Below are 25,151 nucleotides of genomic sequence, written 5' to 3'. Positions count from 1 at the left end.
TGAAACATAATGGTACTATACATACTAGTTGTTACCGTTCAACTGAGCAATTTAGTTTTCTGAATAGGAAAAACTTTTTATAAAGGCAGATAAATTGGAAAGGGTAGATTTACAGTGAGATATTTTAATGCCATTGATTTGGGGGCCTGATCCTACAATCCTTATTCATGTGAGTGATTCTCTCTCAGTCAGTCTTGTTTAATACTCAGATGATGAATATTTTATTACAAATATTATTTGTATTGCAAGAATATCTAGGCTCACCAGTCAAAGGGTGTGTCTAGACTACAGAGTTTTGTCGACAAAAGTGGACTTTTGTTGACAAAACTATACCTGCGTCTACACTACCGCTGAGTTCTGTCGACATAACGTCGACAGAACTCAGCAGTTTTGTCGACGCTGGTAAACCTCATTTTACGAGGCATAACGCCTTCTGTCGACAGAGTTCTGTCGACAGAAGGTGTTGTTGCATGTAGGGTTGTATCTAGACTACAGGGTTTTGTCGACAAAGCAGCTTGCTTTGTCGACAGAACTGGATGTAGTCTAGACGCTCTTTGTCGACAGAAGCTTTGTCGACAGTATCTGTCGACAAAACTTCTGTCGACAAAACCCTGTAGTCTAGACGTACCCAAAGATTGTAGCCCATTCTGCTAGGTACTATAACAAAAACACAACAAAAAATGCTTTTTGCCTCCAAAGCATTACGTGTGTGAGTAAGGCTTTGCAGGACTGAGCCTTATATTGAGTTTGCCAATTATATTTTGAATATAATACTTATTTTGGGTGTTAACAGTTAAATTCCAGATAAAAAGAAAATATTCTGAAAACCTTTCAAATATACCTAATTCAAAACTGAAATTTGCATCTTTCTGATGCTTTTCATTCTTTTTTTTTAAACCACCTTTATTCTTGTGGTTCCATACCTCACACTCAGTTTCTTCTCTTATTTGTTCAAGAAGTAGAGCTGGCTGGGAAACCAAAACAATTTTTAATTAACTTTTTCATTATTTTTTTCCCTCTCACTGAAATGTTGTTACTTCAGCAAAATCTACCCAACCAGCCATCAAGCTGTATTTATGACAGCACAATAGTTTTCACAGCAAATAAGAATATGACTATAATGTGAAATACAGAATTATCTCACTGCAGGATTAGGCTAATAGGGAGAGAATCCTTATTAGAACACATACCAGCACCCACAATAAAAAGGAAAGGAAAGAAATACTGAATAAATATATTTCTTTGGCATGGTATTGTCTCTCTTTCTCTCGCTCTAGAAAACTCTGTTAGTTCATGGTTTTACAAGTGAGTTAAAAGATTTGTCCTTTTTCAATTTAGTGGTCTCTGAGTTATATTTTCAGATACCGGTGAGCAACAGTTTATTGTGAGATTTCACCTAGGATGGAGAAACAATACTGGCATTGCAGGGTGTATATAGATAGATTAGCTAGAACAACATAGAATTCTTAGCAATTATGCAGTTTTAAACATGGATATCTAAAATAAACCAAATTGTGGAGACACATTGGAACATATGAACCTACAGTAATGTTTTCAATCTCAGAATTTATTACTTTTCATTAGTTATGCATCACTGAATGATTAAGAATGTTCCAATATCAGTAATGAGCTCCTTAGGAATTGGTGTACTATAGGTCATTGAATTTTAAATGGAATTTGGTCACTACTATATTGATGATTTCTGTAATCATAGTTGTTTTTTTTTTTGTTTGACAGTTTTTGTTTATAAAACTTCACAGTAACATTTTCTATTCCTATTTTCCTTCTCCCAAATGTGGATTATTAACATCATTTTAATACAATTATTAAAAGTTTAAATTAAATGAGTTTTTAATACAGTGATAGTAAAATTACAGGGTAGGGAGGTAATCTACAGCAAGCACATTTGCAACAGGAATTAAAACCTACCTGCCAGGCTGTTACTTTTTAAAAGTTCCCAGCTGGCCATGCTGAAAACAAATGGGGAATGCTGTTTTTCAAGGCAAATGATTTCTGTGCTGCAGTGTGTAAGTTTTGTTTATATTAATTGGGTTATGCCTGCAAAAGAATAGCTCTTCAGCCAGACCTCCCCAGTGATATAATCATCATTTCTTCCAATTTACAGATGTTCCTGATTATTGCTGTACCTAAGAATGAAAATCAACATTTCCACATAATGTTAATATAATTAAACCCCTACAACATGCAGATCATTCCAATTATCAGAAGCAACCCAAGGGCTGATCTTACAATTTTACAGATGAAAGGAAATTAAGTCCTGCTCCTGCAAGGAAGCATCTTCTCTGAGATCATTATGGGTGCTCAGCACTTTGTAGAATAGGCTGTTGCAGCTTCCCTGTGCATACACACACTGTAAAGAGCTAGAGTAGTGGGGAATCTTCTGACATCCCTAATTTGACTCCCATCTCTCATGCTGCTCCATGGTCTCCCATCACGCAAAGGAGAAGAGGTTCATCCCTGTATATGGAACATATATAAAGGAGATGTTGCCTCTTAAGGATATGAATGTGTACCCACATATGGTTAACTTTCACAGTTGCATGCAGATCTCCTCCCTCTCCCCCCATGCTGCAGAAACAGCAGCATGGGGGGGGGGAGGAGAGGAGCTGGTATGCACAGGGAGCAGGCTTTTGAGAGCATGGGCTCCCACCTGCATTTTAACATCCCCACTGCCTATAGAAGACAAGGTGAGTCTGAGGCTCCAGGAGGGAAAGGAGTAGCATTTCCAAATCGGAATACTTATCTTTGGGGAAAAATTATTATAATTGTCAATAAAAATATTTTGGGAGTTCAGCTGAAAACATTATCATTTCAAAAAATGTAAAAAATTTTGCAAAATGAGAGGATTACTTACCTGGTACAGTAACTGAAGTTTTTCTAGATGGTTGTTCCCATAGGTGGACCACTTTCAGTACCAAAGCACTTTGGTACTCTGTGCTTTGAATTGAAGATCTGCAGTAGGAGTGCAGATGGCCACCTATGAGCAGCAGCCTTCTCCCTGCTCTGAGTAATTGCCTAGCATGTGCAGCCAACGGTCCTCTAGTTCCTTCTCTAACCCAGGGGACCAAATGAGAACTCTGAAGTACAGAGGAGGTGGCAGAATAGTGGAGCAGTTACAGGGACAACCATTTCAAAATACTAAAGTGCTCTGAGGCGGTTGACAAGCCTGTGGACAAGGGGAATCCAGTGGATACAGTGCACTGCTATTTCCAGCAAGTCTTTGACAAGATCCCTCACAAAAGGCTCTTAAGTAAAGTAAGTTGTCATAAGATAAGAGGGAAGGTACTTTCATGGATTGATAACTGGTTAAAAGACAGGAAACCAAGGTTAGGAATAAATGGTCAGTTTTCAGAATGGAGAGACCTAATTAGTGGTGTCCCGAAGGGTCTGCACTGTGACCTATCCTATTCAACCTATTTGTAAATGATCTGGAGAAAGGGGTAAACAGTGAGGGTATGTCTACACTACCCTCCTAGTTCGAACTAGGAGGGTAATGTAGGCATACCGCACTTGCAAATGAAGCCCAGGATTTGAATTTCCCGGGCTTCATTTGCATAAACTGGGCGCCGCCATTTTTAAATCCCTGCTCGTTCGAACCCCGTGCCACGCGGCTACACGCGGCACGAACTAGGTAGTTCGGATTAGGCTTCCTAGTCCAAACTACCGTTACTCCTCGTGGAATGAGGAGTAACGGTAGTTCGGACTAGGAAGCCTAGTCCAAACTACCTAGTTCGTGCCACCTGTAGCTGCGCGGCACGGGGTTCGAACGAGCAGGGATTTAAAAATGGCGGCGCCCAGTTTATGCAAATGAAGCCCGGGAAATTCAAATCTCGGGCTTCATTTTCAAGTGCGGTATGCCTACATTACCCCGCTAGTTCGAACTAGCGGGGTAGTGTAGACATACCCTGAGGTGGAAAAATTTGTAGATGATACTAAATTGCTCAAGATAGTTAAGTCCAAAGCAGACTCTGAAGAGTTTCAGAAATTTCTCACAAAACTAAGTGACAACAAAATGTCAAATGAATTTCAATGTTGATAAATGCAAAGTAATGCACATTGGGAAAAAATAACCCTAGCTAGATGTATAAAATGATGGGGAGTAATTTAGCTATAACCATTCAAGAGAAAGATCTTGAAGTCCTTATGAATATTCTCTGAAAACATTCACTCAGTGTGCAGCAGCAGTCAAAAAAGCAAACAACGTTAGAAGTCATTAGCAAATGGAAAGAGAATAAGATAGAGAATATCTTATTGCCTCTATATAAATCCATGAATACTATACACAGATGTGGTCACCTCATCTCAAAAACAGATATATTGGCATTGGAAAAAATTCAGAAAAAGGCAACAAAAATGATTAGGAGTTTGGAATGGTTGCCACATGAAAATAGGTTAAAAAGACTGGGACTTTTCAGCTTAGAAAAGAGGGAAGTAAGGGGGAATATGATGGAGGTCTATAAAATAATGACAGGTATGGAGAAAGTGAATAATGACAAGTTATTTACTTGTTCCCATATCTTAAGAACTAGGGGGCACCAAATTAAATTAATAGGCAGCAGGTTTAAAATAAACATAAGGAAGTTTTTCTTCATGCAGCACACAGTCAACCTGTGGAACTCCTTGCCAAAGGATGTTGTGAAGACCAGGACATTAACAAGATTCAAGAAAGAACTAGATAAATTCATGGAAGTTAGATCCATCAGTGGCTGTTAGCCAGGATGGGTAGAAATGATATCCCTAGCTTCTGTTTGTCAGAGGTTGCAATTGGATTACAGGAGAGGGGTCACTTGATTATCTGATCTGTTTACTCCCTCAGGAGCATCTAGCCTTGGCTACTGTTGGAAGGCAGGACTCTGGGATAGATGGACCTTTGGTATGACCCAATATGGATGTTCTTATGTTCCTATCTCAAAGAGCTTCAGTTACTGTACTGTACAGAGTAAGTAAAGCTCCTCTTCTTCCAGATGTAATCCCAGAGGGTACTCCATTTTAGGTGACTATAGAGCAGTACATCACAGTGGAGGGGAAATGCTTTGTAATCACACTGGCAGCAGTGGGTAGCACCGACAATCTGAACTAAGTATTTTCTGCAGACTGCTGTTTGAGAGCATATTGCTCGGTAAAGATATGGAATGATGCCCATGTAGTATTTTGCAAATGTCCTCCAACCACCCTCCCCCCAGCCCAGCCAGAGTTGGGAGAGCCGGGCCAGCCATGGCCTCAGTCTAGCCCAACTCCTCACCCAGCAAGGAGCGATCTGGACCAGCCTAAGTCCTCCCCCAGCAGCCAAAGCGGGGAGAGCTGTGGCAGGTTAGGGCTGCCACGCTTCAGCCTGGCCCCCACCAGTGGCTAGGGAAGACCTGGGGCTACCTACCCCAGAGAGGGGGGTTGGCAAGCGTAGTGAGTAGTGGGCACTGCCCCCAATATTATTCACTGTGGAAAAAGGATCTGTATCTCCTTTCACAACAGTGTAAATAAGGAATAAATTCCATAAAAGTTAGTGGAGTTACAGATGGGCAACATTGATTCCATTACTCCTCACTACACATTTATGATACATAAAGAGTTCCCATTTTCTAGATATAGAAATGATATCTCAGAAAGATTAAATAATGAACACCCACATCAGGAAACAAATCCACATCCAACATAGGCAAACTTGGTCTAGTGAATCAGGCATTTTTATGAGCCAAGAGTCTTGATTCTGACGCTGACTTGCTACGTGACCTCAGTAAGTGATTTAATCCCCCTGGTCTTCAATTTCTCCATTTGTTGTCTCTCAATCCAGTCTTCCTTTCCTACTGCTGATACACAAAGAATTCTACATTGGGTTCAAACTCTCTCAGTTTTTAAGCCCATCATTCCTAGATGCACCTGTACTATGGTGATGAGTCTGGCATAAATGCCTACATACAATCATTTCCTCATGTTTTCTTTCCCTTCCGTTCAAGGTTATTCTTCTGCATTTTATGTATAGAATTATGTTGCTAAAATTTTCTGAGATAATTGTGTACTAGCTACTGTCAAGCACGCATCACAACTCTGAGTATAGTGTAGTTGTTTTAATTTATTTTTCTAACCAATGCTGTGACCTTTGAAAAACCTCAGCCTAGAATTTCTAAAAACCCAAGGTGCTCTGCATACCCAGAAAGGCAAAAAGAAACTCCCTTCTCCTAATTTTGCAAAGTTATATGAAATGGCTTAGATTCATCCTTCTTATCACTCCATGGCCATCGGGCATCTGTTTGGCTTAATGTATTTTGTGATGCAAAAAAAACCTAATCACTACAATACCAAAGACAAACAGAAGAGCTTCAAGAAAGGCAGTTATATGGGCCTCATGATCCATACACAGACTGGATCTGCACCTCTGCAGAAAAAGAGGTCAGAACAGTACTATTTCCAACTCCTAGCCAGGCCCAAGGAGGCAGCTCCACAGAAAAGGGCACTCACAGAATGGTCAGGAAGCAAGTAGTCAGGGTATAGAGTGGGAATACAACAACCCTACTGGCCTCAAGAATGAGCCAGGAAAAGCCATACAGACTCAGGCTATATTCATCATCTGTTCCCACTACCAACATCACTGTTACAGTTCCTGGGGCAACTTCTGGTTGAGAGGGCCCAGAGTGCACAGTTCCAGTCAATCTGCACTGCCGGGGAGTGAGATGGATTATTTGAGGTAAAGAGGCCAGGAGACTTAGGTAACGTAAGAGATGGTCCTTCAGGTTATATAACAAGAGAAGATTAGAGAAGCAAGCAAACACCACACACAACAGAAGGACGCAAGAGAAATGACCTTCAGGAAAATATACTCTGTTTAGTCCCCTCCATTAGGTTTTCCCCCACAAAAGAATAATTGCGTCTTGGACTAATGCTGAAGAAACCATTTGACCCTTATCAGACAACCTAATTTACCAAACATTCATCAAGCAATTTATTGGGCATTCCAAGTTTCATAAATACAGAGGTGATCACAGCATATAGACTAAAAACTTGTTTTTATATTGCACCCAGTGCAAGCATGCCATTTAAAACCTTAAAGGGAGTGGTTCAGTTGACTATTTTGACTATGAGGTTATCTTACTATATATTTTAGAAATGTGCATGTCTGTCTGTCCATTTGTTCAAGAACTCTTCTTAAAGAGTAAAAGCTAGGACCACCAAATTAGGTTGGCAGCTTTCTCTAATCATAACATAAAGCAACATCAGGGTTTGATTGTGCCAGAATAATGGGATGTTTGTGGAGTGTGATTGTTTCATACCAAACAGAAAGGGAGGGCTGTGATAGAAGGAACAGTTATGTTTACCCATGACCATGGGGGAAGGTGGGGAAGGGGAGAGGAGAGCAGGAAGCACAGGGATAACAAGGACCATGGTAGGGGGGTAGCAAGCACCCTAGCTATCAGTCACTGGCCAGCAGCACCCACCACCCTGGCCTGCCCCAGAGAGCAGCTGTCAGCCACTGCGCAGCTCCCACTGTCCTGGGCCAGCCCTGGAGAGTGCCACCTGTCCAGCTTACCCACCTGGGCACAGGGAGTGGCTTTCTCCACACTCTTTGGCCAGGCCACCTCCATCGCCCACCTGGAGCCCTTTACACCCTCCCTGGAGCTCCCCCCTCCTCTGACTCCTGAACTCCCCCCCCCCCCACTTCTTGCTTTGATCCCCCTCCTCAAACCCCAATCCTGGCTCCTGCACCCCTAACATTCCAGCCTCCTGCCCTGATCCCCTCCAAATCCCCAACCTCCTGCCCTGAAGGACCTGGGCAATGCCGAGTAAGCCTTCTAGTATGTTATACGTGCCAACACATGGAAGTCAGAAAAACTAGAATATTGGTGTGAAACAGGAGGTGAAACTGAAAATATTGTAAATGTTTTTTTTTAAATACAGACTGCTGACAGTAACGTGTTCATTTATCACCTTTTTGAAAATAATATGGTAGATCATATACCAGAGCCTATTTTTAATTTTATATCTGAATGTTCTTGCAATTTGAATACTGACAACTTTATATCGTGAAAATTCAGAACCTCCGAGCTCTGCAAATAATTATCTTTATACAGGCTTGTGCAGAAAGGCACCCTGAGTCAATGGAAATTCTGCTATTAATTTCATTTAGAGAAGCACTAGGCTCACAAAAATGTAATAGCTATTAGATAAAGTAAAAAATCCATAATGGCACCACAAAACATTAAAGACCACATAAAAACATTAATGAAAATTCCATATAGACAAATTGAGAAGTGAAAATTTCTCTGTCTTCATCAACTCTTTCAAAAGAGTTACTTAACATAAATACCACACAAAGACAGTTTCTCTGTCCACAATGCTAGCAAGTTTTATATAACCAACTAGGCCAACTTCTGCCCTTGACTGAATATGGATAACCGTTAGTGCAATCAAAATAATCCAAGTAATGAAAAAGATCAATAGAGAGAAAATTATACAACTACATTCACTGGAGAGAATATGTTTGGAGCAGAAGAGCCACGATATACCCCAGAAGTACCTCTTACCATTTATTTTGTGGACTTTGGCAGCTTCTAACATTATCTATCTTAAGAATCCAAAAGGGAAGTGTAAGTGACAAGGAACAAGACTATTCGGTATGCTCTCTTTAATAGGATGTTCAACAGAAAGAATAATAATAATTAAAAAAAACCAGAGTATTTTGTTATCCAAGCTTCTTCTAAGAATTAATGACATTTTCTAAAAAATTAAGAAAATGCAAGACCAATTATTTATAAGGCATTATGAACACAAGAGACACACATTTTATTTATATTGTATTATTTCATTACTATTAATATACTACAATTATGTACAGGCCCTGGGTCAATTCCTGTGTCTACATATGGAGGGGAGCTTATGTCTCTGCAACAGCACCTTATTCCATTGCACTTCCCTTTATTTATGAAAAATCCCATCTATGGAGACTTTACTTTCAGCTCCATGGAGCTAAAACCATACAGTTGAAAGAGACTTGAGAAAACAGCCTATTTCCTTGCTGCCTGTAGTCCCTTGAGGTATGTCTAGACTACATGGCTCCATCAACGGAGCCATGTAAACTAGTTTACTTGGCATAGTCAATGATGCGGGGATTTAAATAATCCCCGCTTCATTAAAATAAACATGGCTGGCGCGCTGTGCCGACAATCAGTTGGTCCGGCACACTGCGGCAGTCTAGACGCGGATCTGTCGGCTGGGGAAGCCTTTGCCGACTGATCCTGTAAACCTCATTTCATAAGGCATAAGGGATCGGTTATAAGGGATGCCTCATGAAACGAGGTTTACAGGATCAGTCGGCAAAGGCTTCCGTAGCCGACAGATCCGTGTCTAGACTGCCATGCTGTGCCGGATCAGCTGATTGTCAGCACAGTGCACCAGCCAGGTTTATTTTAATGAAGCGAGGATTATTTAAATCCCCACTTCATTGACTATGCCGGGTAAACTAGTTTACATGGCTCCGTCAACAGAGCCATGTAGTCTAGACATACCCTTGGAGAACACACTAGAGCAAGCTGAACACAGGAAAGGTCTGTAGTGAAATCTCCATTTCACATTACAGGACTTTTCTTTAAAGGAGCAGCCCTAACAAGAGAAGCACTGAAAGCACAAGTGCCGGGGCCACATTTCCAGAGCCTGACAGAAGTGGTGGAGCTGAACAACATATCAGAGACAAGGGACATCCATCCATAAGGGAAACTTTATGTTGTAAGATAGAACTCCTAGTTCCATCCATGGAGGGAGCTCACAATATTACCCACAGAAGCAGTTAGAGCAGGGGTCTCACAGACAGAGCAGGCAAGCAAGAGGGAGTTCCTGATTGGCTTCTGGGTCTTGCTGTCTTCATACGCTGAGAAGAGAGTGAAGGTGATGCTGGAGCCATTAGGAAGTGGCCCAGGGAATTTAAGCAGCATTGAGCAAAGTGAAGGAGATTCAGTAGGAGGCAGTTATCTAAAGGGTCCGTGGGTCAGGACCAAGTACTGGGCAGGCCTGGTTCCTCCTCTAATTAGCACTGGGGAAGTGGCTGGAATATTGATCTGAAATACTTCTACTCGTCCTAAAGGAAGGGGGTGGAAGACACGAATATCAATGTGACCAATATCTGGGACAAGAAGAGGAACCATAAGAATGACCAGAATGGGTCAGATTAGCCCAGTACCTTGTCTTCCAAAGTGGCCAATGCCAGATGCCAGAGAGAGTGAAGAGAAACAGGTAACCATCAAATGATCCCTCTCCTGTCATCCATTTCCAGCTCTTGACAAACAGAGGCTATGGACACTATTCCTACGCATTTTGGCTAACAAGTATCGATGAACCTTATCTCCATTTATCTATTTCTTTCTTAAATCATGTCAAAGTCCTGGTCTTCATAGAATCATAGAGCCATAGAACCATAGAGCTGGAAAAGACCTGAGAAGGTCAACAAGTCCAGCCCCCTGCTCTAGGCATGTCTTCATAACATTCTCTGTCATGGAGTTCCACAGCTTGACTGCACAGCGTGAAGAAAAACTTCCTTTTGTTTGTTTTAAACCTGCTACCTATTAATTTAATGTGATGACCCCTAGTTCTTATATCATGGGAACAAGTAAATAACTTTTCCTTATTTGCTTTCTCCATACCTGTCATGATTTTATAGATCTCTATCACATCCCCCTAAATCTCCTCTTTTCTAAGCTGAAAAGTCCTAGTCTTTTTAACCTGTTTTCATATGGCACCTGGTCCAAACACAATAATTTTTGTTGCCCTTTTCTGAACCTTTTCCAATGCCAATATATGTATTTTTGAGATGAGACTGCCACATCTGTATGCAATATTTATAATGTGGGAGTACTGTGGATTTATATAGAGGCAATAAGATATTCTCTGTTTTATTCCCTATTCATTATTAATGATTTCTAAACATTCTGTTTGCTTTTTTGACTGCCAATGCCCATTGAGTGGATGTTTCTAGAGAACTATTCACAATGATTCCAAGATCCCTCTTTGAGTGGTTATAGCTAACTTAGTCATCATTTTGTATGTGTAGTTGGGATTATTTTTCTAATGTGCATTACTTCACTTTTATCAACATTAAAATTCATTTTCCATTTTGATGCCCAATCACCACATTTTGTGAGTTCCTTTAGAAGCTCTTCACGATCTGTTTTGGTCTTTATTATCTTGAGTAGTTTAGTATCGTCTGCAAATTTTGCTACCTCACTGTTTATCCCTTTCTCCAGATCATTTATTAATAGGTTAAAGAGGATTAGACCCAGGATGTAGCCTTGGGGGACACCCGTAGTTACCTCTCTCCAATCTGAAAACTGACCCTTTGTTTCCGGTCTTTTAACCAGTTATCAATCCATGAGAGGACCTTCCCCCTTATCCCAGGACAACTAACTTTACTTAAGAATTTTTGGTGAAGGACTTTGTCAAAAGCTTTCTGGAAATCTAAAGTACACCATATCCATTATATCTCCCTTGTCCACATGCTTGTTGACCCCCTCACAGAACTCTAGTAGATTAGTAAGGCATGGATTTCCCTTTACAGAATCCATGTTGACTTTCCCCCAACAATTTACGTTCATCTATATGTCTGACAATTCTAGTCTTTGCTATACTTCCAACTAATTTGCTCAGTACTGACGTTAGACTTGCCAGGCTATAATTGCTAGGATTAACTTTAGAGCCCTTTTAAAATATTGGCATCCCATTAGACAGGTTTCAGTCATTAGGTACAGAAGCTGACTGAAAGCATAGGTTACAAATCACAGGACACTGTGATACTTGGAGTAAGATGAGTCTGCAGGCAGATACAGTGATGAACAGGCACTACCAGAAAGAGGTGTGCCAGCTAATAGAGCCAACCCCAAAGACACACAGCCAGAGTTAGAACAAGCTAACCCCAAAAACAGACAGACAGAGATGCAACAAGATTTATTGGAATAGTGGGTACAAAATATTTGGGCACCCCCACATCTTGGGAGCCCAGCAGGTCCAGAATTGTGGAAACTGGGGAGGGTATAATCCTACCACTTTTAAAAATGGGAGGGTCATACCCATCCACTTGTTAACATGGGCATAGTAGCCTCAGGCAGGCAATGGAGAGGGCGGGTGGCAGCATGGACACAGTCTGGGAGATGTTGCCCTGCAAGCCTCAGGGTAGAAGTGACAGGATGAGCAGTGACAGGTGATTGCTTCTTTGGGCACAAAGGTCAGGTGGCAGCAGGAGTTGGACACAAGCACTGACTTAACTTGGGTGGAGTGAAGCAGCTGCTGAAGCCAGTCCAGAAGCAGACAAGCTGTCACTGCCCAGCTTGTGAGCTTCTCAAGGTTTCTTGCTGCCTCCCAGCTAGACAATGCCTCCTTTCTCAACCAAGCCTGTTTGCTGGCCCAGGAGGCTGAACCAGAGCCCCCACCCATGGTTTCCACTGGCAGCAATGTACCCTGGGCATCAGGGACATGGACCAGGGCCTTCTCTCTGGCGCTCTACCCGCTCCCACAGCAAGCAGAGACCAGGCTCCCTGGGATACTCTCACCACTCCTCAGCTTCGGCTTCCAGCCTGGTCAAGGGTAGGGTTCCATGCGCAAGTGGCAGACAGGACCACAGTTTTAGTACCAGTGGCCCACCCACTTCCACCCAGGTCCCTCCTTCAGGAACCCCCATAATGACCAAGGCTGCTGTGCACAGGCCCTGTATACTAATCTGCCATTGCAGCCAGTAGGACACTGTTACGCAGCCAAAGAAAAGGTATAGCCTAGACAGGTGCACTATAATGATAGCTGTTCAATAGCAGCTCCAAGAACGTCAAGAGAACTGATTTTAAAAATAGTTGAGACACAGTTTGTTACTTCCAATTCTTATTCTACTGATTTCATTATGGTATTTCTCATCCTCTGTTAATTTTGAATATCTTTTTCATTTCCCACTGAATCAGCCTAGAAAGTGTTATTGTTCTCTTACAATGTTATTAGCAGGGAAACCATATACAGTTTGTTTTACTGATCCTTGTGGGCACTTCAGAAACACTAAAGGCCAGATTGAAGTGAATGAGACTACTCATGTGAATAACAGCTCACCAGTGTGAGCAAAGGGGTCACAATCCCTTCCATAATGGTGGCGCCAGACAAAAGAACTGAATAAGTTCATACATACAGGAGTCTGGTCAGAGAGAATGAATTACGAATGAGGCGTAAATTTCACAACCACAACATTCATGTAAGAATTCAGTTTCATTTCAAATGCATAACTTGATCCACCCTTTGTTCTCTTCAGGACCCACCACAAGGTGAAAGACAAAGCAGAATCTCCACCAAGTATAAACATTTAATTCAGTCATACAGTCTCCTCAATGAATATATAGAAATATGCAGCTAGACTTAATTTATCAATAAAACTCCTTTTTCCAAATGTATGTTAGTGTGCAATCTGCTGGATTAAAACTCTAAGAAAAAATGTGTTGCATCCTTTAAAACACATATTTTCAAACTATAAATCATCTTTAAGCAATCTATTTACATACAAAAGGATAAAAGTGTGAGTTTTTCCCCATAAAAACTGGCAGATTTGATAATACCATGACTGCTGAAGGAAGATTACAAAACTTAATAAAAATCTTCCCTCAAGCTTCATAGCAGGTGTTAATAATATGCAGCATTTACTATATGAGGAACTTGATGTTTCTGCTTTCTGCATACAAATAAATTTGTCATTCAGCCAATTCTGTTTACTTGCTTATGCTCCAGAGGCCTCATGTGGCTGGCGACCACCATAAATTGCTGACATTTGTTAGCACTTGTGAATAGAATGACTGTATGCTTTAACAGGCCCATATGCTTTAACAGGCCCATACCACTGTGTGACAGTTTGATGGAAAACTGATCTTTCATCCATAGATGCATGTCTGGCAGAATGATTGAATAGGGCCTGAGTGCTTCTTCCAGGAAAGAAAAAAGGACACAAAGCACTCGAGACCTGACGAAACAGAAACAGTTTCTCGTTTTATAAATTTTATGCACTCAAAAGAAAAGTTCTGGAGAACACTAAGACTATGAAAATATGGATTTAGAGCCACCAGAGAATGAGCTTTCAACAACCTGCAAAATTATGTAGTGAAGAGTACAGTAGTTCTGCTCTGTTCTGGAAGGTGAGAATGAATTGGTATGTTGTTATTCATTCTAATTCAAGACAATTTTGTAGGGTCTTTTATTTTTAACTTGCATTCATGAAATATCACAAAAACCTTATCTGACTTCCTAGTTGTAGCTATTTTTTTCTGAATAATATCATGGCCCTACATTCTAATTTGTAACCCTTTTAAATTTTGAGATATTTTCTATACTTTTACATAACTAGAGCAGCTATTCTATGTGGACAGAGGAGGTGAAGAAGGGTCTGTCCTTATCATAACTACCAGTCTTGTTGCATTACAACAATGATATAGCATTACATATAGTGTGGAGGAAGGGGAATAAATCAAGTCTACTGTATAGGACCATGGATTTGGGAGGGGGGGCAGAGGAGGGTAGAAGAACAGACGTAGCTGTAAAATATATTTTTGGATAATAGCTTCAAACCTGGCCTCCAGTTTTGTGACCACTATTTGCAACAAAGGGAAATAACTGCGGTTTGTGTGATATTGCATTATGGTAAGCGTGACTGAATATAAACACTGTAGTTGATATCAGCTGTAGCATTCTCTTGGGAAATGTAAGGAAAGCTGCACCTTTTTACAGCAATTTTCTCTCTCCCTTTCTCCCCATGGAGTCCCCCCGCATTGATGATCTGTGTGGGAAGAGGAGAAGCTAGAGAGGGTGTGTATTGCATTTCTATGCACCTGACAAGGAATGCCCTTGCCTGCAGAATCCCTGGCAACATTCTTTGAGAGCCACATATTAGGGATGGGTGAGAAGCTGTTGGGGTCATGGTGTTGGCGCAAATGAAAAGGGCCTCCACGGACAGTTGCTCCTCACTTATTTCTGTTTCCTGAGGCTCATAAGTAGGCCCAACAGCCAATGAAGAGTAGGAAAACATTTCTACTGGAACAGTAAAAAAAAAAAAAAAAAAAAAAAAATCCCCACACTCTTTAAGGACAGAATTTTCTCCTAAGGATGAGAGTGTGATTGGTCCAACATAAGCCTATACTGTAGTGAGTAACTGTTGATAAATACTGGCTCATGAAATATGACTACTATGTGAGAAATCATGCTTATGATAAGCACTATGGCAAGGGCCAGTAGGAAACATGGGATATTCAAAATTTCATTTAAACCATATAAGCCCAGAGAAGGCAGAGTTCTGGTGGCTTATAAGGTTCAGACTGGTTTACAGGAAATAATGCCACCAGTAGCTAGCTGATAAATTAATTTCATTGTCATTAGGATTATTTGAATCTTGAAGCCATCTTGCCCCCTTAAGCTTCATTTAAATACTGTTATCTGGAGATAATAATGTTTGCTCACAATGTTTTAATGCTTCTCATTATTGTGAAAGAGCAACAAACCACTATTTATTCACATCAAACATGGGGAACTAGACCACTGCCATCCCTTTTTGTGTGTGTGGTACTATGGTGTGTAAGACCAAGGAAAGATTTCAAAACAACATTGAGAGCTTCTAGAACCAGCAAACACAAAGAGCATCATGTCCTCTCTAGGTATCCTCACTAAATGGCAATTGCCAAAGCTCTCCCCCATGTGGTTCTCTGGGACGATGCTGTGGAAATAAATGTGTATTGACTGAAAACTGAAGAACAGTGTAGTTGGGATGTTTTGTCTAGCCTTGCTACTTTTGTATTTATTAACATAGGTCTCAAAGACAGCCATTGTTACCCTAGAAAAGGGGGCTATATTATAGTTTGGTTCAGTGGGTTCCATTTTGAAAGAGACAGTTCCTTTTCTCTACATGATGGAGGTTTTCCCCCTCAAACTGTTAATTTGCACACGGTACTACCTTGTGCACCCCTCTCAAACAGGCTGTGCACCCGTTACTATCTGGTGAACTCAGCACCAAAAGAGGTGCACTCAGCACCAAAACCGCTGCACACAGCCCCTAGGAAGCTGCACTCAACACCTAGGTTCATTAGCATACTTTTCCTACCTTTGGGCCAATAAAGCCCTGAGGTATCAAGGGCTCGGGTCCTTGGATATTCCCCAGCCTTGGATCTACTCATTCGTTGCTCCTCTGTATTGTTTGCCTGAAGCTTGGATACCATCTATGTAATCAGAGGCCTGGACTTTTGAACTGTGCTACCCTTGTGTGGTAAATACCCACAAGGTTTTTCCTGTTTGCATTGGTCACTGGAACCGGGACTCTCTTTTCCTATCATCTTCATTGGATTACCCTCCTACTGGATCAGACGGCGTTGTCGAAGGACGGATCAGACTGTGTCCAGAGGGGATTTTTTTCCAGATCGAGGATCCATATCGGGGTCGTCTCTTCACAGAGGACTCACTACCGTGGGATCTCCCTGCTTGTCCTCCCCAGAGGCTTACAAATAGCCTGAGGGTTGAAGGTCGCAGGCATCGATCGCCTCAGGCTTTGTATATACCTTATGTATCTAGGGAACTGTTCTATCTCCTTTCTTCAGGTTAGGGAGGGTTGGTTTGTTGAAACTTGCTGTTAACTGTATATCTGTTCCACTAGTCTACTCAAATACATGGTTTGGCCCTAAATTGTGTATGCCTGATTTGTGGCTAGAGATCCACCGGTGATTAGATATGGCTCTCAGGTCGGATCTTTCTTCTGTGTAGGGACTCCTTCTCCCCATTTTATATCCACACCATTGGCCACTTTTATTCTAAATTGCTTGTCCACGTCCCTAGGGCAACAACATGTTCATGATTAGCTGGATATGGGCCAACTATTTTGACTAATTCTTCTGGTGTTTTTCTTGTAATTATACAATCTACAAGAAAAAGCGGCCTCCTTGTAAGCCAACTGTCCCATGGTAGAATGCAAACAGGAACTGATCACTTTCTGCTTTGAGGTGGTAAAAGTTGAGGCACTGACTTAGGCATAGCAGAACCTGGCAGAGGCTGACATTCACATTCGCTGAGGAGTTCACAAGTGAAAAGCTCCAGAGGCACTTCCTTATCTGTCACACAGCCAGCTGTCATGGAAGTGGCCATGAAAAAGAAAATGCTCACTTCTACATCTGAGCAAGGAAGTGAAATTCTTTTAGGGAAAGGACTTGATATAGAATAATTGTTGGATTCTTGGTTCAAACTCTTACCTCTTCAGATTTGGCCCTTAGCAGGATAATGCCATATGCCACACACATAAATATAAGCTCAATCATAAACGCTGGCTGTACTCTACCACTCCACTTCATCCACAGAAGATTGAAATATAGAATAAAGAGCTAGTTTCTGCCCTGTAGGGTAAAAAGATAACACAATTCAAAGTCATGGCATTTTAACATGTAGAAAAGCTGTCACTGGCCCACATCTCAGTCCTGTTCATCCCGGGCACAGGAAAAAGTAATTTAGATTAAGAAATACCGCATTGTGGGAAGGAGTTCCATGACAAATTATTGGGGAAAAATATAGCTCCCTAAAACTCCTCAGGGATTAGAATGTTCAAATAAGTTCTAGGGAGATGGTTCAGCAATTTACCATGACACTGGAACATATCAGCTGCTATCTCCTCCATATCAGTGGTGTGTGTATAACTCTACATCTGTATACCTAGACAGTACCTACACACATTTTTCAAATATAAAACTATCAAGGGAAATTGAAGCATGCATGCTTGCATGTACCCCTCCACCCATGTACTTACAACAATTAGAAATGGCTACTAAATGGAAAGCGTCATCACAGCAGTAGCAGAAGAAAAAAACGACTGAGTTTTTCCTCATAATTTTAGTTGGTGTCAATCAAGATGATCTATGCATTTCAACCCATTTTTATCTACCCCTAGAGTCAGACAGGATGCAATGATAAGAATGTGTAGAGGTTTACATTCAACAGTGACTTTTCCAACTTCCAGATCAGGAACTGTCTCCACTCACTCCATCAGTCAAAACAAGCAAGAAACAACTATACATTTGTCAAAGCATATATATTGTATAACAGAGTTTGACTGAGTGGAATAGTCTTGTAAGTTATCCTTTTAACCTGTAACTGCATATTGGTGCATGAATTTCTGAATACCCAGAAAACATTTTTCCCATTGGTATTCAGACATCTTGCCAAAGAGGGTTGTTATTTACGCCATTCAGCACATTTATTATTTGATTCATCCATCCCTATGACACAGGACTATTCATTAATAGAGCTTGATTCTTTTTTCTTGAAGTCAAGACAAAACTAAATAATTTGTGGCTGTTGTGGGAGAGAGAGACTGCAGCTTTTGATAAGTGGGAGACAGCTTCATTTCCAGTCAAGCTTAGACGCAGCAAGAAAACAAAGCTTCCTATAGCACGGAAAAGCTGTCTACCCAAACAGGGAAGATAAGAGTGAGGAATCCATTCTAGTGAAGGTAGACAGCACAGAGTGACTTATACCTCTAGAGGAAATTATAGATGGTGAATAATTACACAATGCTCAAGACAAAAGACTGATCAAGTAAACATGGCCCATGTAAGACCAATGATTTAGTGTTTCCAAATCAAAAGTAATAGCTGAGCCTGGAAACTATATATAGTCATAAATGCCTTATTTCAGGGTATCTGGGTAACTTTAGCTTCACAATCAGCACCCTCCATAAGAGAGCATGTGTGTGTACATATTACATGGACAGATACACACACAAATGGAATTGTTTTAAGCCTTTTTTCCCCACTCTCTTGGTAATTATAAATCAGGATGGATTTCTTCTAGATGTGTTGGCAGTGTACACCATATCCTGTCTCCTCTTACAAATTTTTCACATTACAATGAGCATCACGGAGAAAATAATTCACTTCATTTTGTTTAGAAATGGCAAAAATTAAAGCCATTAAGTAATATGAACTGTATTGTTAAGATTAACAAATTGTCTGAAATGCTAATTTAGCTTGCATAAATCAACTCGCTCTACATACATGCAGTTTCTAAGACACTAAAGCACTGTTGTATCACTTGCTTTGGGCACAAAATCAAATCTGTGGGGATAAAATATTCTTTTGAAGCCAATTAGAGGGACCCAGAGCCCAGTAGGGATTCAAAATTCAATTTAACTGGTTAACTGGTCCACCTTGTTGCCCTGCTGCCCCCAGTGTGATGAGCCTGGCTGGGTGCTGCAGGTGGGAGGCTGCCCTGGCCAGGTGCCCGTTAATTGGTTACCAGTAAGCATCACCCAGTAAGGGTGATATTAACCGGTTATCCTTCTCCATCCCTAGAACCCAGTGTGCTGATGTCTTCATGGGGGCTAGTGAAACGGAGGGATTCTCTTAGAGTGAAGTACTACTCCACTGAGCCTGCTTTAGCCCACTGGATGAAATAACTGTATGTAGCACACCACACATCTATTAGAAGAGATAGGGACTGAATGATCCATGCAGCAACCACTATGCCCTAAGACTGCCCCTTCCCCAGCCTATGTAACCTGCTATGGAGGGTATATGTACTTTCGTAAGGATGGTACATTTACCTAAAGCAAACTATTATAATTTTGCATTATTTGTATTTTTGTAGTGCCTTCTAGCTCTAGTGTACAAGAACTCCATAATGCTAGCTGAAGAATAAACACAGAGCAAAAAGACAATCCCAGGAACTATCAGTCTAAGTATAAAGACACATCAGCATTCCATCACTCTAACTGTGAAGGGCTTGAAAGAGGATCATCAGGCAGCTTATGGGGAGCCACTCCCAAGCTCAGAGGGAAGTTTGGCCGAAAATAAAAAATGTGCTTGTTTGAAAAATTCAACAAGTGGGCAATAGAAGCCAACGTCATGGGTTGAACAGACGCATGAGGCAATGTCATGGGTGTCTCAAAACCTGTGCATCATGCAAGTCCCACATAAGCCTTCAGAATAGCATTGTAATATAGGCTATGTCTACACTACAGCGTTATTTCAAAATATCTTATTTCAAAATAGTTAATTTGAAATAAGTTATTTCAAAATAACGTGTCGACACACAAAATGAATTTCGAAATAGCTTTTTGCTATTTCGAAATAGCACGTCCACATTGAGTGGATGCTGAATTGCATTTAAGGACGGCTAGAACCGGGTCCGGCAGAGCATCAGGTCAGGAGTTACTTTGTGTGGCTGCTGCCTGAGGCTATCTGAGGCCTGTGCTTAGAGTGATCCCTCTTGGACAGCTGGTTCTCACGTTTCCCTGCTTGCGAGCTTACCTCGATGAGGGACAGCAAAGCATTTTGTCTCTACATGCTCTGATTGCCCTCACTCGGGACACCACAGCACTCTGCAACATGGAGCCAGAGCTTCTCCGTGGCACTCTGGTGCATCTCTTGGACGCGTTGCTGCGAGTCTGGCTGCACTTTCTGCAGGTTTCCATCTGGGGGGAGTCCATTGGGCGGCTGTCAGTATCCAGAAGGCCCTGCGAGAGAGCTTCACCCTGAGGAGCACTAAGAGCCTCCCTGGTCTGCCCCACTGGGGACTTGTGCCTCATTCCTCCCTCATGTCCTTCCACTTACCCCTCCCTAACCCCCCTTCCTGATGTCAAATAAAATACATGTATTTTCATGATCTCAAATTCTCTTTATTTAACAAAACTGGGTAGGGGGAATGAAACTCTGGTGAGACTGGAGAAAGAAGGTGGGAGAAGGGAGAAGAGACGGTGGGGGGGGGGGGAACCTGGGAGGAGGGATCTGGAAGGGGGAAGCAAGAGGAAGAAGGGGGAGGGGAAGCTCGGGGTTTGGGGGTCTCACCGGACCAACCTGATTTTCATGCAAACCTGCTCCTGGGTTCGCATGTGGCCTTTGGTGGCCAGGCTGGCAGCTATCCTGCCGTAGACGGCCGGGTTCCTCCGTCTAATGCAGAGATCATAGACATTGGGGGCATTCCCCCCCAAATCTGAATAAGGTCCATGATCTCCACCCTGGACCAGGAAGGCGCCCACCTTCTATGGGCCTTGGCAGGCTCCTGGGAGTTGGCAGACTGCTCCTGGGGAGCGGTGGAGGGCTGGCTGCCGGTGGCTTGCTGGCTCCTGTTTTGGGGCCACTGGGTCAAGGGCAGTGACTGCTGGCTCTGGGCTGGCAGTCTTGGAGCTGGCACAGGCATTGTGGCCAGAGTTAACCCCTTTAAGGGCTCCGGGGAGGAGGGAGGGAGAAGAGTGTTCTTGGTTGAGGCTGGAGTGGCCACCAGAGCACCCTGGGAAGGCTGGAGGCACCTTATTTCAATATAAGTGTCTACACAGCACTTATTTCAAAATAGCTATTTCAAATTTGGTGTTATTTCTCGTGGGATGAGGTTTACCAAATTCAAAATAAGCACAGGCCTCAAAATAGCAGTTTGGCTGTGTAGGCACTAGTAAAGTTATTTCAAAATAACTCTGCTATGTAGACATACCCATAGAGACTTTGTGCCATGCCCAGGGGTGAATTTCACCCAGATTGCACACTATTCTAAACCACCATCCCCAAAACCAGTTGCTCTTTCCAGCAGTAAAGATGTACATGTTTCATGGCCCTGCAGGCTGATGTTGATTTTGTCCCACAGCAATCAGTAGATAATTTTCAAGATGACCTCTCTCATTGTCTTTATTCTATTTTAGTATTTACCATTATTAGGTGGAGCAATATTGAATTTCCCCCATTGTCTTCCAGTCTCAGTATTAAACAGTTAATCAATTAGCACTGAATTCTCCAAAGTTATTGATAATATCCTTTCCATCCAGAAGTACAAGATAATTAAAAATGCATTACATGCAATACACAGCATTCCAAACTAAGTGAAACACTTTGAAGAAAAAGTTTAAAGTTGCAGTATTATAGTCAAAACTTTGCACTACACTCAGTGCAGTATCTTGTTAGCAAAAACACAGCAAAATGACATTTATTTTTTTCTGTTGGAAAGGAGACTTTTTTTCTCTCAAGAACTCAGATACACTTCGTCACAGCTGCCTTATATTAGAGGCACTCATATTAGAAAATTGAAGGTTTAAGATATTGATGTGAACTGGGCTGATGACACCTCATACTGGGACGATTTCTCAGATGTGTCACCTAAAAAGAATCGCTCAGGTCTGGCAATCTCCCCCATATCCTCATTCTTTTACAATCCCATTATATTTGCATTCAGAATATTAATTAAACTTATACTTTCCAGATTAAATCCACAAACTGCTCTCATATCCTATCTCACTATTTATAGTACACATGTTAAAATGACATCAGTGCCCTGACACAACTGAGGTAACTTTGTATTGAAAAGATAAAAACTGGAACCTCATAGTACACGTGCACCTTTTTCCTGTGATCATTATTCACATGGGGGTACTCAGCCTCTTATCTCTCCATATCACAATTCTAGCTCTCATGTTCCTCAAACTAATCTCCAGATCACTTCATAGTACAATTATAGCTTCTCTAAGCTATTCCAACATTTTCCTCTACCATTCAATAAAGCTACATGTAACACAGTAAATGCAGATAGAGTGCATGTTGATACTTCCCTGGGTCTGTTGCCATCTTCAGCAAGCAAGAATTCATGTTGTGAGGGTGTTTACCTTAACTACACTTTTTCTTGTCTCTCAGAAGACTGAGTTTTGCTGAACTCAACTTTCTGGAATGGCACAAGCTATTACCGGGTATTTTTAATTTTGCATAACATTTTTTGCTATTTAATTATAAGCTTCCTTAAGAACCTAGCAATGGTCATTAGACTCTTTCAATTTTTTGTTATACAGTATAGCCAAAGGAAGAGTAAAATTACTTGAGAGCTCCTTACACTATGCCTTCTACAATAACAATTGTTTTACCTTTCCTGCCCCCCCCCCGACATGAGCTCCCAACTACGAATACTTTCTAGCTCACTTTTCTTGAATGAGGTGCCTGCAAAATAACTGCCATAAAAAAGAAATTCTTAACAATCTTAAATTTTGAAGCTGTCTTGTCATGACACTGAAAAATTGATTCAGAACAACACAGATCTTAAAAGGATCTCAGCCACTTGCAAAATGAGGTCTGCTTGAAAGTTTTGTTCCAGTTATAATATGAATGTGGCTTTTCCCTTCTTGGTATAACCACCACTGAGGGAGCACAACTGCAATCCCCTTCCACCCTTCCCTCCCCCAAATCACTACTAGAGCTTAGTGGGCTCTTTAATCACATCTGGTACAAACTGTATCTGTGCATCACCTGGCTGAAACTAGCCCAGATAATTACTCACAACTCTTCATATTGAAAATGAAGGCAAGTCATGATTCATTCTGGTTGAGATTTTCAAAGTACCATAGGGAATTCAAGAATGCATCTTTTGGTTTTGAAAATCTCAGTGTCCGATGACATGGATAGTGAAGTAAAATTCTCATTGAATCAAGAATGAAAGAAAACATCAGATGGCACCCAATCACACTAGGATAGAACAGTGCAATGCACACCATATTTAACTACAATATCTATTATTCTTCATAACTCTACAGCATATATCTCAAGCAGTTACGAGCTCCTTGCCTTCGTCATTTCTCATTGTGCACCAAGTAATAATAGTGACATTAGAGAAAGTGGCTGAGGTAATATCTTTTATTGCACTGATTTCTGTTTGTATGTGTGTGTGAGAGAGAGAGAGAAACTCAGAAGTATTACCCCGACCTGAACAAGAGTACAGTATATCTCAAAAGTTTGTCTCCCAACACAGCTACAATACTGCAAACAATACTGGCATTAGGCATGCTGACAAAATAAACTGGCCTTGACGGATATTCAGTAAAGCAATTGTGGACAATGCTAACAAACATCCAATTTAAGTATGTACCACATAAGATGTTGTTGAAGCTCTTTCAATATAATATACACAAATGTAGCTATGATAAACCACTCCAAAATCTTTTGTCTTCCAGCTAAACTAAATAATAATACTCTGAAGAAGAGCACTAAAGCAATAGAGAATTTTTATTTTCAACGAAAATAAATAAGTTGCTGCAGTTTAACTAATTGGATTTCAAAGCTCTTCACAATTCCAAAGTACTTTCTACTAAAAATACTATGAATCAGTGATTTTTAGCATCATTCAACTGCAGAAGCAAGTTATACTAGGCCTTGCACCACAAGTTTACCTTAGTAATATAAATGCAGTTAATTACATTGAGACTTTCCTATGTCAGCTATGTTCTTCTTGAATTTTTGGCAAATTATATTTCCAACATAATTTTGAAATATTTTATTTTACTCCTATTTTATTAATCTTGACAGACCAGATAGTGAGTCCAACAAATTAACTCAAAGCTAGATAAGCAAAATTCAGCCAATAAAAGAATGTTTATTGCTTATTCTTCATTTGAAATACGTGTAAAGAAAAGTATGCACAAGGGAAGGGAAAAAATCTATTTACAGATAATTCTCTACTTCTCGCATAGTTCTCCAATTCTCATTATTCACAAAAAGCTATGGATTATTGAATTTGAATAATGTCCCATATTCCTTCAAAGGTAGAAGAATTTGGTGTGAAATGCAGAGCTGTGTTTATATAAGAGGTGAGCAGGAGTACTAGGATGCAACTCCATATAACATGTGTCCATCATCATCAATAAGCAACTACCAGAAATGTATTCACCAGGGGAAGATAATCAGTCCAAAAATCACATAAAAGCCCCCCATTCTCTCACATTAAATGACTGCTGAAAAGATCTTTAATCCAAAACAGACTGATAACAACAGCCTTTATTCCCTTGTTCTTTAGATGCATTAAGGGAAATAAAGAAAACTACTGCACTACTGAGTAAGAGCATTGTCCTTGAGGAGTACTTAATGAGCAAAAAAAAAATAAATAAAAAAATCTTTGACCTCCAAAACAGACTCCAGTTTATATCTATAATATTTGAGAAATTATTTAGGGCCAGTTCATCTATTACAAAAGAAAATGTACCATCAATCAACAATTCAATTCCCTACTGTCCTTCATTCTGAGAGCAGTCCCTCAATTTAGACCCAGATTTATCCAATTCTGAAAAAAAAGTACATTTTTACTTTTATTATTGTAATTTCGTTTAGACACCAATACGTTAAGAACATAAGAACAGCCAGACTGGGTCAGACCAA

The 25,151-nt window shown here is 40.9% G+C and overlaps 1 protein-coding gene across 3 annotated transcripts in view; it reads right to left on the bottom strand.

Annotated features, from left to right (window-relative positions):
• Positions 1 to 25,151, bottom strand: part of DOK6 (docking protein 6) — a 363,863-nt gene that overhangs the window by 261,048 nt on the left and 77,664 nt on the right. Inside the window, exon 1 of one of the 3 annotated variants that reach the window (XM_089776322.1) lies at positions 17,238 to 17,545. The exons of the other annotated variants lie outside the window; for them this stretch is intronic. Coding sequence (XP_089632448.1) covers positions 17,238 to 17,336 — 99 coding nt within the window. The 5' untranslated portion in view covers positions 17,337 to 17,545. Of the gene's footprint in view, positions 1 to 17,237; positions 17,546 to 25,151 lie in introns of those variants that run through there. 3 annotated transcript variants of the gene reach the window in all.

Source organism: Pelodiscus sinensis, chromosome 2 (genome assembly GCF_052426305.1).
Source record: "Pelodiscus sinensis isolate ZL-2025 chromosome 2, ASM5242630v1, whole genome shotgun sequence".
Taxonomy (NCBI): domain Eukaryota; kingdom Metazoa; phylum Chordata; order Testudines; family Trionychidae; genus Pelodiscus; species Pelodiscus sinensis.
Note: the sequence above shows the minus strand (reverse complement) of the source record. Positions and strands in the feature narration are given on the sequence as shown.